Source organism: Pipistrellus hanaki, assembly GCF_964339955.1.
Source record: "Pipistrellus hanaki genome assembly, chromosome: 17".
NCBI classification, from domain to species: domain Eukaryota; kingdom Metazoa; phylum Chordata; class Mammalia; order Chiroptera; family Vespertilionidae; genus Pipistrellus; species Pipistrellus hanaki.
Genome location: NC_140519.1, coordinates 38,686,838 through 38,704,833, shown reverse-complemented (window position 1 = coordinate 38,704,833; position 17,996 = coordinate 38,686,838). Strand labels below are relative to the sequence as shown.

The window sequence follows — 17,996 nt, the reverse complement described above, 5'->3', positions numbered from 1 at the left end:
CCACACAAAATGATGCCAGAGATTTTACTAACAATTGGTAATAGAAAACAGTGGTTTCCAAGGAAGGAACTTAATCAGACCTAGAAAGCCCTAGAAAGCTTTATTTTTAACAAGGGCCCCCGACTCTAGGTTTTGATTAAACGTGTGGTTTGGCGAAACACTTTAACCTTTTTCATGTCGGATGACATATACAACAAAATTAAATTATATACACACACACACACACACACACAAAATTAAATTACAAATCATGGAACTGAACAAAAAACAATCTTTATAATAGATACCTAAATACAATATCATTTTTTAAATGAAATCATGTGTACATAGCTGTATTCATAAAAATAAGTACACTCATCAAAAACTATACAACAGCAGCAAATCCAAATGCAAACAAAGATATTCTTCTAAATTCCATTTCATCGAGCATCAAAAACCACCACTGTATAAAACTGAGTTAAGGACAAAAAAAGTACTTAAGTTATATAAAAGACTTTAATACTTCCAAGTCACTTTCTCTTTACAGTGTGCTAGTTTGTAATTTAATCTCGAAGCCCAAAAGTATAGATGTCATCATTATGACAATTTTTTTTTAGCTGTCTTTCTATGATACAAAAGACCAACGCACCAAAAAACACTGAAGCCGTCCAGCTCATGTGGCTCCATGGTTGAGCACTGACCCACCCATGAACCAAGAGGTCATCAGCTTAATTCCCAGTCAGGGCACATGCCAGTTTCTTGATCTCCAATAAGGGTCATGCAGGAGGCAGCCAATCAATATTCCTCTCTCTTCGATGTTTCTATCTCTATCCTTCTCCCTTCCTCTCTCTAAAATCAATAAAAACAATTTTTATTGCATAATAATTTCCTTTCAGTCTTTCAACTAATTTGGAAGGCACACCATGATATTTGTATTTCTCCTGTAATTTAGTTTATCCATAAACTCAAGCTGACGTATTTAAATACAGAATCCCTGAAAATTAGACTTATGAGAACCAAAATCAACTAGTATTAAGATTATATAGTATGTGACTATACACTGGCATACTGGTCCATGGAAATGCTGACTGTATTTTTTTTTTGGGTAAGTAACCCAAAAGTTATTACTATTTTTTTTTACCAGAAATTAGTCTTTGAGTATCATCCCAAGTTTTCTCCTACCTCTTATTTAGCAAGCATAGTTAAAAGGATACATCTTTTAGTCCTTTTCTTGTACATTATTCTGTACCCACATTCTCTGCATCTGATTGGATCTCTGGATTTTATTTCATTTTCTGCATGACATTCTAGAAAAGAAAATACATTAATTCAGTCTCTAAAAGGAAAACATTACATATTAGCAATTAAAAAAAAAATCCTCACTTGAGGATATTTTTCCACTGATTTTTCGAGAGACTGGAAGGGAGGTGAGTGAGGAGAGGGAGAGAGGAGGGGAGGAGGAAGGGGGAGAGAGGGAGAGAGAGAGATGCTCCGGGAATCCAATCCAAAACCCTTTGATGTCCAGGCCAACACTCTAACCATTGGACAACCAGCCAAGGCTTATTACCAATACATTAAGGGGGAACGATGATTTGGGGCAAGCACTTTTTCTAGGAGAGAAAATGAAATCTTGAGAGGATTTTTATGGTGGCTAAAGTTTCTGCTTTATGATTTTAAAGATGAGTGACTCATTGAAGCCAAAGAGAAAATAATACTTTTTAAAAAGTGAAGTAAAATAGTCTTACTTTAGGTAGTAAGTGCTACTCTTACCTCCACAGATATAGATCATTGGCTGCTGCTTCGGGGGTTGGACGTCCTTCTGGGTGTCCATTGTTAGTCCCTGAAATCAGATTCAATCCTGAACATCACAAATCCAACCAGTCCACATTATTCTCAGAGAAGGCTAAAAAGGCCCCAGTTCCTAATCTGTACACTTTCAAATACTATGCATAGGTATAAAGGACGAAATAAAACAACAAAAAACACCCCACAAGGTATTGTGTGCACGAATCCACAATAACAAATACTTCACATATGCTACTCCACTTATACATGTGACTTTACTATAATCTTTACAACAATCCTACGAGGTATTCCTCTTATTTTACAGATGCAGCAGCCCCAGCTTAGAGCAGTTACTGTGCACAGGCTTCGGAGGAGGCGGACGAATTCAGAACTGACTGCAAAGCTCGCCTTCTCATTTAGCACAAGCAAAAGCTCCATTTCTCCCAACGTTAGCGAAGCACAGCCAAAAAAATGATCTCTCTCAACAGGGACTCATGCGACCCAAAGATAAGGGAAGACTAATAAAATAACTCCCAACAGCTAAGCAGCTAAACTAAGGAAACCGGGCAAAAGACTCACAGCATCGACTCTATGCCCAGCCTCTCCCGACTCTAACCTCACGCCCGGCCTTTAAACCTCGAGTGTCTTCCCAGTTTGGGCCCAAATACCCACCCCAAACCCCCTACAACCAGGCAATCCCCCTACTCACTCAGCACCGACACACTTTCCTCGCTGCGGTTCCAAACAGCCGGCAGCAACTGGTCCTACGCACCCCACTTCCGGCGCCAGCTTGTGACGCAACCGAGTCCCCGCCCTTTCCCGCTTCAGGCCCCGCCCCTTCCCCCTCCAGTCCGTGGGCGGGGCCGAGCGACCGGGACTGAGCCCTGGAGGAACAGCACTGCCACCTGAGTCTTTCAAAATGCTCTGCAGAGGATAACCTTCAGACACAGTTAATATTCATGGGAAATTTGCCGTGACTTGGCTTCTTACCCTTTTCAAGAATTTTTTTTCGCCTTTACCTCAAACAAATCTTTGTCTCCAGTTATAACAAATGTAATTTCTCTAATACACCCGCCCAACTGTTTAAATTGTCACATTTTCTAAAGTCCTCACTGGAGGATATGGTGTGTGTGTGTGTGTGTGTGTGTGTGTGTGTGTGTGTGTGTTAGAGAAAATGAGAGAAAAAGAGAGAGAGAGAAACATCAATGTGAGAGACACATCACTTGCCTCTGGTGGATCCCAATTTAGGTATGAGCCCTGACGGGAATTGAACCCACAATGTTCTGGTGCACAGGACTATGCTCCAACCAACTGAGCCACACCAACCAGGGCTTACATGCCTTTTAAATTGTCACGTGTCCTTCAAAATCCACCCCTTCCCCCCACCCCCTACTTTGTGCCAGTCCTGTTTCTCTACTGTAGCATTTATACCAGTGAGCCCCTTAGGGACAGTAACTGTGCCTTACTCATCTTTGGATTTCCAGCACCCAGACCGGTAGTTAGCACATCGTTGGAGCTTAATAACTGTTAGTGAACTTGATTTTATGTCATTTTGGATGACTAAGGGGCAACGGGTGGAGAAATGTCCAGTCAGAGTAGAGTGGTGCCAGCTGCGACTGGCTTAAAAGTAATGACGGAAGCCTTGAAGGATAACCATGTTGGCACAGAATGGTACAAGTAAGGAAAAGGTTGAGGTAGGGCACCCATTTTAGGGAATGGGCAGAGAAAAATAAGCCAGAAAGAGGAGACTAGGGAGATGGATGAAGCCTGGTTTATAATAGGTGTCCAGTAAACAAGATAAAACGTCCCCTTTTAGATGCCTAAAAAAACAAGCACAATCCTGTCTAGAAATACATACTGGAACCAAGTTAGACCTTTTAGACCACAGACTGCGCATACCTGTACTTCTCCCCTAGAAGAGGCCATTCTGTTCGTCACCTGCTTTTCAGACTTATCTCTGGAAATATTTTCAAGCAAATATTGCCCTACATTGTTTTTAATGGCATCTACTAGAGTATCCTCTCCATATAAAGCTCCACAAAGTGAGAATGAGGAGAGCCCATCAGTGGGTGGGGATGGAAGGGTAGGCAGGAGAGGACGAGATCCTCTGGGTCTGGGCGAAGGCTGGGGTCCGGTAGATGGAGCGCGGGGCGGAGCAAAAGCTGGGGCGGGGCCTAGGGAGCTTGTGGGGGCGGGACTTGAGCGCGAGAGGAAGGGGCGGGGCTAAGCAAAGACTGGGGCGGGACCTGCGGGGCGCGGGAGGGGAGGGGCAGAGAAAGGGGCGGGGCTTGGAAGGGGCGGGAGGCGCGGGGCGGAGCAAAGACTGGGGCGGGGCCTGCGGGGGCGTGGCGCGTAGGAAGGGGCGGGGCCGCCGTGGGGGTGTAACCGTCACTCGGGGCGGGCGGTTCAAACCGGAGGAGGGAAGCTCAGCGGCCCCACGCGAACCTGGCGTGGGCGTTGCCATAGCGGATCTCCCCGGGGGGCGAGGCCGCGGCTCCTCCCGGGCTCCTCCCGGGCTCCTCCCGGGCTCCTCCCGGGCTCCTCCCGGGCTCCTCCCGGGCTCCTCCCGGGCTCCTCCCGGGCTCCTCCCGGGCTCACCAGGCAGAGCTGCTTCTCTCCCCTCCCGCGCTTCGAGGCTCGCTCGGCGCCCGACCCCGTGGGTGCGGCGGCCCCTTGGTCTCCTCCAGTGGGTGAGAGCGGGGGGCCCAGGTGTGTGAGAGTGCGTCCCTCAGCCCCGCGCCCCACTTTGTTTTCCAGGTGCTGGGAGTAGAGCGCCTCCACACCGTCCCTCGCTCGCCGGGCTCCAGGTGACACCGCTCGACCTCGTCCTGCCGGAGGCGCCCCGCGGGGAGAGGCCGGGAGGGAAGACCGTTACCCGGCCGCGCGCGCCCGGAGCACCTCAGGGGGACCGGTCGGCGCCCCGCTCCCACGGGAGCCCCAGAAACCCGAATTTGGGGCTTTCCCTCAGATCTAACACTAGCTGGAGAAAACCAGGGTATTACAAGTCCCGCTGTCTGGGAAAGCTGAGGGAAATGTAATGTGACTTAGGCCTTTCCAAGGGTTAGAATCCCCGCCCCCCGGTGACCCTTACGCGCCACTGCCCGTTTCAATCCGTTACTCACGCTCAACTTTTCTCCTGAAGCGAGATTCCTTTGACATGAATTCTAAAGGCAACGTGAGCGAGTTTCTTGTTGGGAAACCTACGTGACTTTGGCATCGTAAGAACTCAAGATTGACTGGTGGTAAGATTTCCCACTTGATCAGATGAAGGAGATTTGGTTTTAATATAGTTAAATACGTATTTCATTGTCCTATTTGACAAATACTTTCCCCCCCCCCTTTTTTTCTTTTCTTTCTAAGAGCACAATAGAGAGAATCGTTCTCAACCTTTCTCAGGAGCCTGGTGTTAAAAAACTGAATATTAAGGAGGCTTGTTTGATTCATCAGGGAACTGTTGAGTCAGTAAAATTAAGTAAGTCAATGGGAATTCCGTGATTTGGCATGAATTTTATTTTATTTTTTAAATATATATTTTATTGATTTCGGAGAGGAAAGGAGAGGGAGAGAGAGAGATCGAAACATCAGTGATGAATCATTGATTGGCTGCCTCCTGCACGGCCCCTCCTGGGGACCCAGCCCACAACCTGGGCATGTGCCCTGACGGGAATTGAACCCCCAGACCCTTCAGTTCGCAGGCCAAGGCTCTGCCTTCTGAGCCAAACCAAAGGGCTGGCATGAATAATTTTAAATAATTTAAAAGTTAGTTTTGAGGAACCAAGTTTTCTTTCAGACCAACGTCAAGATAGTAGAAAGATGACCGTGTTGACAACAAAGATAGCACGTTTGAAGCAACATTTAAAAAGTATATATTTTATTTATTTGTTTATTTATTTATTTATTTATTTATTTATTTATTTTACAGAGAGGAAAGGAGAGGATATAGAGTTAAAAACATCAATGAGAGAGAACACATCAATCAGCTGCCTCTTGCACACCCCCTACTGGGGATATGCCCGCAACCAAGGTACATGCCCTTGACCGGAATTGAACCTGAGACCCTTGAGTCCGCAGGCCAATACTATCCACTGAGCCAAACCAGTTAGGGCAGGGGCAACTTCAAATGTGTAGATGAAGAGGAAAAAAATAGGAAGTTTGTGTGTGTGTGTGTGTGTGTGTGTGTGTGTGTGTTTTATGTTTATAACAAAGTAGCCTATGGGGTTTTTTATGGACTGATTATTTTTATAAATCTTTATTGTTAAAAGTAGTACATATATCACCCTTCTCCCACACCCACTTACGCTTTCTAGTCAGTCCCCTAACCCTCACTTTATTTCTAACCATTTGCCTCTCAGTTTCCCAAAGTCTAGCACGGTGAGACACCTAGTGGTGAAGTAGTAGAATAGTTGCATTTGTCTTAACTTTTTGAAAGAATTCCTTGACTTAATTTTGCCAAATGACATGAACGAAATGGTCACTAGAATGACTCTTAGAGAGGGGGAAACATTCATGGTTGGGGGTGAAATGTTAAAACATATTCTATTTTATTAATACATTTAGAAACAATTTGTTTTAAAATATAAAAATTCTAGAAGCATGTGCAAAAGATAGCAGTGATTCTCAGTATCCAAGGGGATTGAGATCATAAGAAACGTGAAATTTGCCAGAAAAGAATATAGGTTGAAAAAGACTAAGATACTTTGCCAAGTAATAATGATGTAATGATCATTATAAAGAAACGATTTGGTTTTGTGGTTAGAATAGCAATTAAATAAACATCACCTCATGCATTAAAATATTTAACTGATATAACTTAGGCATAAATAAATTACTTCCCATTATAGTCAAAATATATCTTCTCAGGAATTTTTAATAGAGAAAAATTATATTTGGTCTGGAGAAAACTTTGAAAGATTAACAGTTATCTTAGTATGCTTTGATATCTTTCTTCCTTTGAGTTAAGATTTAAATTGAGTTTCCAAAAAGAAGGAATGTGATGATAAAGTATTTGCTAGTGTCATTCCTTATAAAATTGCCGAGTCACATTTCTTTAAGTAACTGAAATTTTTAATTGGAATTTCAAGAACATTATAAAGAGTGGATTTACCACAAATAGTGGTATTTTAGTGCTTTTATACTTTAGTGCTGTTAAAATCATAAGGTAATAAAATCATGTAAAAATGAAAATGCCAGATTTTTTTTATCCTCAAGTATAGTTCAAGAAAATATCTGTGCATGGTGCTTCGACTATGCATAGTCAAGTAAAAATAACTTTTTATTGTCATAAAATTTCTGTTATCTGTACTCATCACAAATAGTATATTTTGGTGTAAGTTGTCAGGCTGTGCATTTCAAAGGAAGAATAACATCTGTTTTCACATTTTAGAAACAGGTTTTGAAGATGTCAGGAAGTCATTCAGGCCAGGTTGGAACTGGAGTAGGAAATGAGATGGACTCTCCTGTCAAAATCAAGTACTCCAGCTTCAGCGATTTTTGTTCCACATTTTCATTTCAAGATACTGACTACAGTGAGTTTTTAAAACCTTGCAGCTTTGATAAAGATAAAGAATTTTGGGTAAAGAAGCATGAAGACCCAACATTAAACTATGAAATTTTTGAAACAAGTCTGGACTTAATAAATCCTTTAGAAACCCCTACTAAAAAAAAGAGAATTGTCTTCTTTAAGAAGAAATCAGCCATACCCCCAGACTTTTGTGAAACTCCTAAACTCAATGGAAAACGTTTACGGTGGCCCAGAAAGCTGGATGATTCTTTCTCTCCTCTAGAAAGAAGTTTTGAATCACAAGATAGTTCTATAGAAAGTTGTTTAAGCGAGGTTCTCAACTTTGAAACAGATATTCCAAGCAGTGCTTCAGATTTTCCAAAGCAAAATAATTTTAGTGCTTTAGTTACTAGTACTTTGAAAACAGAAGAAGGGACTTCAAGCCCTCAAAAATTGAGACTTAATTTTTCTCAACAGAAGACTTCCACAGTTGATGACTCCAAAGATGATTGTAGCCTATTTGAAGTTGAATGTATATCACCAATTCAGGGCAATAATTTTAAAGACTCTATCACCCATGACTTTAGTGATAGTAGTAGCTCATGTATTAACGATGAGAATACATTTCCTGAACTTCTGGGCTCCTCTAGTAGTGGAACAACTTGTGAAACAGATGAGGACATATTTGTGACTCCAAAAAATAGCCCTGTTGTAAACATTAAATTTAAGGCAAGTCAAAGGCTTTTTCCTCAAGTGAGAAGCAATATTTCAACACCTGAAGACAGTGGTTTTTACTCACTTTTCTTTGATAAATCAGATTCCCTTTCTGACCAGGAGAGTTCTTTTCAAAAACTACTTCAGAAACATAAGGGAACTCTTAAAGTGGAGGACACCATAAGAAGGTCGAGGCGCCTTGGAAGGTTGAGAAGACTGTCTACCCTTCGGGAACAAGGCTCACAGTCTGAGACAGAAGAGGAAAGCCAGATCACCCACTTTGAATCTGAAACAACACCAGCAGCTTCTTCAGACATCTCAGAGAGTCAGCCTAGCAGTGATAGTCAGAGTGAGGAACCGAGTTTAGGCTTTAATAATTTATCAAATACTCCAGCCTTGCAGTTAGTGCATGAGCTCTTTATGAAAAACAAAAGGAAAAGATTCCAGCAAAGTGGTACATGTGAATTCTTAGAAGATAGGAATGAGGCAAAAATAGCTGTACTGAAGTGTGTACTTGAAGGACTGATTGGCAAGAAAATGGGTATAGAAAAACTAGACATCTTAACAGAATTAAAATATAGAAATCTAAAGCATATTCTTGCAGTTGTTTTAGATTCCTTGTCTGCAGAAAGCCTATGCAGGTAAGAAATACTTTTTTTTCTGAAAAGACTTCTTAACACATTGAGAAATTTTAAAATATGTTTTTATTAATTTTTTGAAAGAGAATGAAAGGGATGGAGAGAGAAACACTGATGATTGATTGGCTGCCTTCTACATGCCCTGTGTTGAGTATTGAACCCCTAATCCGGGTATTTACCCTGACCAGGAATTGATGGTTTCTGGAACGATGTTTAACCACTGAGCCACACCAACTGGGCAACTTTAAAAAATATGTATATCTTTATTGATTTCAGAGAGGCAGGGAGAGGGAGAGAGAGATAGAAACATCAATGATGAGAATAATTTATCAGTTCCCTCCTGCAAGCCCCACACTGGAGATTGAGCCTGCAACCTGGTCATGCCCAGGAATCAAACCCGTGACCTTTTGGTTCATGGGATGATGTTCAATCCATTGAGAACCACCAGCCAGGCTAACAGCCTGCTTTAGAAGCAATAATATAGTCTTTGGGATAAAGTTCATGTCCCTGACATTTGGAAGGAGAGTTTATAAAAGTTGTTCTTTAGATTTTCAAAATTACATCCTTTATTCCATGAAAGTTATTTAATGATTTACTTAATAGTTCACATCCTGTTGTCAGATTGAAAACTGTAGGAAAGTATAATACTTGGTCAGAAATAATATAAAGCATTATGGTGACTAAGAAATTATAATATACAAAGGATAGCATTTGTTATTTAAGTTCTAGAGACCAAGGGAATATAGATTATTTCATTTTAATTGCCAACAGCAATGGAAATTAATTTGGGGAATTTTAAGGGATTAGAAACTGAAGAATTTGTGATCTCAGAGATTTCAGTGTATTGAGTACTGCTATAAAACTAAAGAGAAACTAAGACATTTAGGAGTATTGAGGGTGGGAACTAGGGTTATAAAGACTAAAGTGAGACCTTGTTCATATGGGCAATTTTGAAGAGTCCCAAGACTATCAGAAGACAAGACCCTTGTGAATGCCATAACTAGGAAGGCAGGAAATTATGTGAAACAGGATTTCTGCAAGGTAATGGTTGGGGGAGGACATGCAGGAGAGTTAGTGAACCTCTTTTTTTGATAGGGATATGTTAGTTTGGTTCATGGAGTCTTTTTAAAAAAATATTTTTTTGATTTTTCACAGAGAGGAAGGGAGAGGGATAGATAGCTAGAAACATCGATGAGAGAGAATCATTGACCAGCCGCCTCCCGCACACCCCCCACCAGGGATGTGCCTGCAACCAATGTACATGCCCTTGACCGGAATCGAACGTGGGACCCTCCAGTCCACAGACCAACGTTCTATCCACTGAGCCAAACCGGTTTTGGTGGTTCATGGAGTCTTTACTGTTTTTATGGCTACACAATTTCTATTAGAGCCCAGCTTCACCTTCCTCGCATAGATCACTTGTAGGCTATTGCAGAGAATTGTAGAATTTCATAGCTGGAAGTCTGACATATCTAGTCCAATCCTGTATTTTGAAAACAAGAAAACTGAGCTCCAGAGAAGTGACCAGCCAATAATTCAAGGAAATAAGGATAGATCCAGATCTATAATTGAGTCCTCTGAATTTCTAATCTAGAATTTTCCATAAACTTATTAAGGTGTAAAGACTTTCCAAATAGATTTGATCAGGAATGTACTTGGTTTAACCCAAGTAGGATAATAAACAGATTAGTACACATATATGTGCACATCTTTTAAAAATGTTCAAATGACATAATTTGTTTAAAAGTTAAGTGATGGCTGAGATATAGGAATTTTATTTTTATATGTTGGAGTATTTGCATACTGACTAGTTAAAATGAAAACTTAAGGTGATGCTGTTGGGTATTCACTTCTGGGAGTAGTTGATACTCAATCATTGATATATATATAAAAGCCCAGTGACTAGAATAATTGGTCACTATGACGCACACTGATCACCGTGGGGAGGGGGCAGTGTGGTCAGTGTGCTCCCACAGAGGGAACACTGTTCAGCCAGAAGCCTGGCTCACCGAAACCGGTTTGGCTCAGTGGATAGAGCGTCCATCTGTGGACTCAAAGGTCCCAGGTTCGATTCCGGTCAAGGGCATGTACATTGGTTGTGGGCACATCCCCAATAGGGGGTGTGCAAGAGGCAGCTGATCGATGTTTCTATCTCTCCATCCCTCTCGCTTCCTCTCTATAAAAAATAAAATATATTAAAAAAAGAAAAAAAGAAAAGAAGCCTAGCTCATGGCTGGTGAGTGCAGTGGCAGTGGCAGGAACCTCTTCTGCCTCCACAGCAGTGCTAAGGAGTTTCACGGAGCAAGCAGGTGGGCAGTAAGGAGCAAATAGGCGGGCAGTTAGTGAGGAATCCCACATTTTGAGAGGGCACAGGCCGGGCTGAGGGAACCCCTCAACCCCTAGACGGATTTCATGCATTTGGCCTCTAGTATTTCAATAATTACCTTTTCTGCCCAGCCCTTAAAATTTATAGTATTTGTATTGTAGAATGCATGTATAATAGCAGTGTTCATTCTTGGTCATTGGAGATTATGGTTAGTGGAAATAGCTCTGGCAAATACCCAGTATATAGTCCATTTCTTCCCAATTACTGGGTGACTTTCTGCGGGTTCCCTTTCATCAGTCTGCTGTGACATGCATGTACCAGTCTAGGGCGGCAACGGCAACTGAAGCAGCCGTGGTAGCTGGAAGGATAGTAGTGTTGACAGTTCAAGTATTAACTTACTATGTGACTTTGTTTTTCAACTGTCTTTTAGTAATTAGTTAATTTAGAGTAATAAAACGACAAGGTTAACAGTTGAAGGATTACTTTCATAGTATAGTCAAAGATATTGATTAACAAGCAATCACTGAATATAATTTTTTCTTTAGTTGCTTCATTCTCTTAAACTGTGATTTATAAGATAGAAACTTTGTACTGCTGCCCGTAATAGTATTTATTATTTGACATTTAGTACTTCCAATGAAGGATTGATTGTTCTTATGCTTGTTTAATGAAAATGACAGATTTGTTAAATACATTATAAGAGAAATTGATTAAAAAGTAAAAAATCTCTTATGCTATAAATGATAATCATTTGCTGCAAGTCATGTTTTCAATCTTAGTATCGCATTTGAAATGAAATCCTCTTAATCAGTCTCCCATGGACTCATATTGGCTTTACATTAAACTGTTTTTCCTTTAACCATTTATAAGATAATTTCTCAATGTAATGCTGACATATATTTAATAGGATTTCTTTCATATGGTTAAACCATAAGAAACTGATATAGATTAAGTCATATTTTAGGAATCGAACCTAAAATCTTTAAAAACAGTTTTTATTATTAATTGCCATTTGCAGAAAATGTTAATCTTGTGGTATGTATACAATATAAGGACTGATCTTTTTGTCATAGTGTTTGGAACGTGAGCAGAAATTGGCGTGAAATTATTTTTCAAAATAAAAAAGCAAATCAGAGGAGGAGATTTTATCTCATACAACTGAAAACACATGCTAAGGTAATGTATATAATACTTTTATAAAATGGATTCTAAAATATAAACATCTATTAATCCCATATTGGTGGGCAACCAAATTTGATTTTCCTGTCTTTTACCCTTTTCCATTTAGCAAACGTTCACTCTCACCTCTTTTCCCAATCTCTATTTCCTTCTGGACTATAAGTGGAGTATGTGCCCTTGACTGGAATTGAACCTGGGACCCTTCAATCTGCAGGCTGACACTTTATCCACTGAGCCAAACCAGCTAGGACTAAAAAAAAAATTTTTAATCAAAATGAAATTAATACATAGTTAAAGTTAAATTGGACAATGAGACTTAAAACACATCCTCCTGCCCTCTGCATTCCCATTCTTACACCATCAAGATAATAACTTTTACTTCTTCAGTTGTTCCTTCTGACATTTCTAAATAGAATGCCTTAACTGCTATATTTTTGCATTTTTTCCCTACAGGATTGTCTGTTCTCTAGCCTCTCATCACTACTAGCACTATCTACCCACCTCTCTGAATGCTTTTCTCCCATTCTTCTATCTTAATGAGTATAACTACACCACTTGGGAGTGAATCAGAATTATGCACTCACATTATGAAGACTGTTGAGATTATTATGACTTTTTGACAGTTGTAATATGCAGATTTTTTTATATAACTTTTTTTTACCCCTAGAGTTAATAATTGCCCAGTTTCTTTCTTTTTTGCTTAGTGTTTCTCTATACAGGTCCCTGATTTCATCTCCTATTATCCACCAGAACTGGAAATCTCTTCTCTGCAAGTCCAAACATATCAGGTATTCTACCTGTTCCTTCTTTTCCTCAGGGACATCCTTCCTGGTGTCCTGTGCCCTCTCATTCTAATACGGACTGGATGCTTTCTACTGAACTATCCTAATGTATCATTAATCAAAACAAACATATGAAACAAAGTTGTTAGACAGTTTTTCTCACACTTGTATAGCATCACTGAAAGCTCCGTGTGTGTGCAAATTAGAAGGCACAGATCAGCTACGGGCAAAAGGATCTCAATATGATGTTTGCTTTGCAGCAGTGAGAATGAACATTACAATTGGAATGATACATCTTTTCCATTGCATTTCTAAATTTCCTGTATTCTGCACTTTTTTTTATAATCATGGAAATGAACAACATAAGGTGACTCCATTCTCACATTTAAATGTTTTCTAGTAACATGTTGATGACTATGTTTCAGAAAATTTAGATGTTCACAGACATGTGCCTTTGTTAACTGCTTTGCTTTGTACTGTTCAGAGATAATTGCACACACAAATAATTGCTCCAGAACAGGGATGGAACTGTTTAATTCACTTGGCACCTTAGGTCTTCCATAATATTTGTTAAATGAATGAATGTTACTTCTGTGGCTGAAATTTGCTTCAACAACATATCTCTATTCTCTTGGTGCATGCATAATCACTGAGTTTACCAATTTTATAAAAATTCATTTGTGTGCTATTGTGTCATGTGCTCGTGGCCTAGGCTACAAATCATTTATAGAAATATAATATAGAGATGTATTGAATCTTTTAAAAAGTTCAACCGAATTCTAATTCCTGAAAATAAATTCATCCATTACACTTACATATATGTTGTTAAACTGTTAATCATGTAATTGATCATGACCAACTAACCTCATTTCCTAAACTTATTCTACCATAATTTCTTATGTTTTAGGTTTCCCCATTGCTAGAAGCCAATAGTGGCTAAAGAAGACTATCCAGGGAGAGAAACACAATTATAGTTGAACACATGTGGAAATTTACCTGCAGCTCACTTTATTCTGATAATTGGTTAAGAACGCCAACTTTTTTTTTAACTTATTATTTTTAATATCAACTTCAACAAAATAGAAGGCTGTAAGGATTACTCATTGAGAATATTTCTTGGCTAAATATTTGAGTACTGTAGAAATCCAATTCAGATAAGATTGATTGCTTTTTATCCTTTTAAAATACCAAAGCTGTTTAAAATTCAAAGGTAAAAAGAATCAAGTATTTACAAATATTACAAACAACAACCGAACAAATTGAGTCTCATAGTCTAATCCCATTACACTTTTGATATAAGGCAAAGGTAAGAACCTTCAAAGAATTTCATGATATCCCATAGCAAACTTTTAAAAGGATTCATTCCCTTCTTAGAACCTGGCTTAAAACAAGTTGGCAAACTCCAGTCTGTGGGCCAAATCCTCACTATCACCTGAATTTTTTTGTTGCTGTTGTTAATCCTCATATAAGAGCATTTTTCTCATTGCCTTTCAGAGAGTGGAAGTGAGGGAGGGAGGGAGGAGAGGAGAGGAAAAGAGGAGAGGAGAGGAGAAACATCAGTTGATTGCCTCTGCACTGGTTGCTCCTGCATGCACCCTAACCACAACACAGGCACATGGCGTTGACTGTAAATCGAACTTGCAACCCTTTGGTCACTGGCTGGCTGATGCTTCAACCATAGAGCCACATCGGCCAGGGCCTATCACCTCTATTTTTATATTTAAAAAATGTATTTTTATTTATTTCAGAGAGGAAGAGAGAGGGAGAAAGGGATAGAAAACATCAATGATGAGAGAGAATCATTGATCGGCTGCCTCCTGCACACCTCTGGGCATATGCCCTGAACAGGAATTGAACCATGACCTCCTGGTTCATAGGTCAACACTCAACCACGGAATCACTGGCTGAGTCATCACCTTTATTTTTAAATTGTTTTATTAGACCTCAGCAATGCTTTCTCATTTACCTATCTCTATAGCTGCTTTTGCTAAAATGGCAGTTGAGTAGCTGTGACTGTCTGATTTGAGAAGTATAAAATATACTATCTGACTTTTTCCAGGAAAAGTCTGCTAACCCATTCCTTAAACAAAAAAATAATCATCAAACCAAAAGCTAACATTTCAATTTTTAAAAATTGATTTCAGAGAGAAAAGAAGGAGGAGGAGGAAGAGGAGGAGGAGGAGGAAGAGGAGGAGGAGGAGGAGGAGGAGGAGGAGGAGGAGGAGGAGGAGGAGGGAGGGAGAGAAACATCAATGATGAGAGAAAATCATTGATTGGTTGCCTCTTGCCCACAACCTGGGCATGTGCCCTGACCAGAATCGAACTTTGACTTCTTGATTCATAGGTCGACACTTAACTGCTAAGCCACACCTGTCGGGTTATTTTTCAATTTTTAAATATGATTTAGGGAGAAAATTCTAGTTGTGTAAAACCATGTCCAATGGTTTAGGGAAAAAATTCTAGTGGTGTAAAACCATGTCCAAACATTTAAATAGATGTGCATCAGAAAGCTGTCCTAGAACTTTGTTATTACAGTATTGACTCCTCTTGTCTTTTACTACAGCAGGCTATATTAAATGTTCAGGATGCTGCCACTCGGTTTCAGCTTTCAAATCGTTCAGCTTTAAGTTCTGTACAAGCTCAGGCTAGAACACCAAGTTCTGAGAAAGAACAGGTTTCAACATTTTCTCCTTGGGGAGAAGTTTTGACACCTATAGCAAGCTCTTCAATTAATGACTCACATAGTAAACAGGAAGAATATGTTAGGGTAAGTATTATTTTATTAGAAATAAATACTTGCAGAGTTTGAAATAAAGTGATTGTCTATATGAAACTAGAAGATTTAGTATATATGCTTTTACTGCAGGTTGCCAAAACACTTTTTATTGATGAAGCATTAAAACCTTGCCCGAGGTGCCAATCCCCTGCTAAGTACCAGCCATATAAGAAAAGGGGCCTGTGTAGCCGCACAGCCTGTGGTTTTGACTTTTGTGTGTTATGTTTGTGTGCTTACCATGGGTCTGCAGAATGTAGTAGACGAGCAGCAAAACCAAGAAACAGAAAAGATCCTCTTCCAGGAAGTGCCCAGAGTAAGCGGAATTTAAAACGCCTCTAAAGAGACTTTAGATATAGAAGAAGCATTTCCCCAAGCAACATTTAGTCTGACTTAAAATTATGGATATTTTGAAAGCATGCAAAATTTCCCATTAATGACAGATGATGATTTATTTCCTATTTTGTTTATATTATAATCCATGTCACTGTATGTTTTCTTTAAGATAGTGACTTTAGAAACAATTTTATTTTACTATGTCACTTTTACCCATTTTAATAACTTAGTGTTTTTAAATAAAGATTTTTCATTGTTATTGTTTATATGTATTTAACTGTTTCATGTAATATTTAAAGATTGTGCATTTCATCACTATGTTGAAATGATCTTCAATCACTTTTTAAAACTAGTTTTCCAAATAATATTAAATTTTTGAACTTGAGATAGATGGTCTTATTAGAAAACGAGTATTTGACTGAAATGAAATATAAATAAAATGTTTCAGCAGTTCTATTAAATTTATAATTTCAAGCTTTCTCTTAATTTGGTGAGTGTAATATTTGGGCATTTAAAAGACTGGAATACTCATTGTTTCTGTGTGGAGGAGGGTAAATAATTCAAAGTTCACACTTAATATTCCACAAGAGGGCACCAAAGACTTATGCATGGTGATTTCAAAAAAAGAAATTTAGCTTTTGTGTATTGGACATTGATGTACTGTGACATTGCTAGATAGGGAAATGTTCCTTGACTTAACTTTTAAAGTGTATATAGGATAAATTTTTGGTAATAATTATTACTCAGAGTTTCTAATTAAAATATTTTAGCTGGTTTGCAAGAGTGCAGTTTTCTGGGATGACTTAACAGAACACCTTTTTGGCAGCTGGTCTGTGCCATAGCCACCTGTTTCCTTGCCCAGCGGCTCTGCCCTCCTGGCTCCCTTACCAGGGACTGTGGAGCCATAGGAATAGAAGGTTCGAAATGGTGGTGGCACACTATCGGTTCCCTCCAGCATTTTCAATTCTGCAGGAAGGTGGTGCTTGTTTCAGGTGCTGTCCTGGGGTAGCCGGGAGCAGACCAACTGGAACTTATATGATAGATCTGGAAAGCATATGTGACTTTCTGTGATTGGTCCAGAGTTAGAAGTGGGGACAAAAATAGGTGATTACTGATTAAGTTCTGACCATTCTGGGCCTATTGCTGCAGAGGCTGTAGTTTGGTTTCCAAGTCTGATTGCTACAGAGGTTATGATCAAAGTTCTATTATCATTTGGTCTGACCATTGTCCATTTGTATTCAGACTTTTAGCCACATAAAATATCCCATTGCCATCAAAAATTAAAATCACAATGATAAGATTAATTTCAGCCTTTTGTGCTGCTATTCTTGTTTATACTCAGAAAGGTTTAGAACTAGGCTTCAGTTGTACCCTACCACACCAAGCCTAAGGAAGGACTGGTACTTTTACATGATTAAACAGGGAGGATACCTGACATTTTGCTCTTGATTGTCAAGGACACACACACACACACACACACACACACACACACACACCAGTCTCTCCAGCAGTATTTGGGAGAATCATTGAATTCCTGCACCCTCTTGGCCTAATTAGGCTACAAAGAGTAGCCCTAATGCAAGTTAATACTTGCAATTCAGATCAGCCTTTGTGACATTTGTTTTTGGGCTCATATTTGTAACCTGATCATTTTTCTTTGTCCACAGAAGCTTAACATGATGATATCACTCTTACTTGTTCCATGGTTATGTTGGCTTCTCATATCTCAGTTTTAGCTGTTTTGCAGGGAGACTGAGATGCTTTCCCAAGTTCCCCAAGTTGAATTGCAGGTGTACTGTGACGTCAATGTTTAAGGCCACCTCAAACACATCCTTCAAATTTGCTAACAATATGTCCAGAATTAAAAGGGAATAAACAAAAAGTTAATTCCATTCATTTATTTATTATAAAGGTATTTATTCTTTATATTAATCTTCACCCAAGGATATTTTTTCTGTTGACTTTTAGAGAGAGTGAAAGGGAG

The 17,996-nt window shown here is 39.5% G+C and overlaps 2 protein-coding genes across 2 annotated transcripts; one reads left to right on the top strand and one right to left on the bottom strand.

Annotated features, from left to right (window-relative positions):
- Positions 1 to 253: 253 nt before the first annotated feature.
- On the bottom strand, positions 254 to 2,570 carry POLR2K (RNA polymerase II, I and III subunit K). Its single transcript, XM_084864625.1, has 4 exons — positions 2,474 to 2,570; positions 1,750 to 1,819; positions 1,194 to 1,286; positions 254 to 442 (listed from the first exon to the last, which is right to left on the bottom strand). The coding sequence occupies exons 2-4, from the start codon at positions 1,808 to 1,810 to the stop codon at positions 420 to 422; spliced, it is 177 nt and encodes a 58-aa protein (XP_084720751.1). The 5' UTR covers positions 1,811 to 1,819; positions 2,474 to 2,570; the 3' UTR covers positions 254 to 419.
- Positions 2,571 to 4,497: 1,927 nt separating this feature from the next.
- On the top strand, positions 4,498 to 16,205 carry FBXO43 (F-box protein 43). Its single transcript, XM_084864556.1, has 8 exons — positions 4,498 to 4,571; positions 4,907 to 5,006; positions 5,125 to 5,236; positions 7,148 to 8,619; positions 12,016 to 12,118; positions 12,841 to 12,909; positions 15,467 to 15,670; positions 15,770 to 16,205. Exons 4-8 carry the CDS (start codon positions 7,163 to 7,165, stop codon positions 16,016 to 16,018), a joined length of 2,082 nt encoding a protein of 693 aa, XP_084720682.1. The 5' UTR covers positions 4,498 to 4,571; positions 4,907 to 5,006; positions 5,125 to 5,236; positions 7,148 to 7,162; the 3' UTR covers positions 16,019 to 16,205.
- Positions 16,206 to 17,996: the final 1,791 nt, after the last annotated feature.

Bases quoted from the DNA above. Each gene is read 5' to 3' on its own strand.
- FBXO43 (XM_084864556.1), top strand. From the start codon at position 7,163: ATGTCAGGAAGTCATTCAGGCCAGGTTGGAACTGGAGTAGGAAATGAG. The intron at 12,119-12,840 runs GTAATGTATATA...TTCTCTATACAG, and splicing joins AACTGAAAACACATGCTAAG to GTCCCTGATTTCATCTCCTA. The intron at 12,910-15,466 runs GTATTCTACCTG...CTTTTACTACAG, and splicing joins TGCAAGTCCAAACATATCAG to CAGGCTATATTAAATGTTCA.
- POLR2K (XM_084864625.1), bottom strand. From the start codon at position 1,810: ATGGACACCCAGAAGGACGTCCAACCCCCGAAGCAGCAGCCAATGATC. The intron at 1,287-1,749 runs GTAAGAGTAGCA...TTTCTTTTCTAG, and splicing joins AATGATCTATATCTGTGGAG to AATGTCATGCAGAAAATGAA. The intron at 443-1,193 runs GTATCCTTTTAA...AGTTTTATACAG, and splicing joins CAAGAAAAGGACTAAAAGAT to TGGTGGTTTTTGATGCTCGA.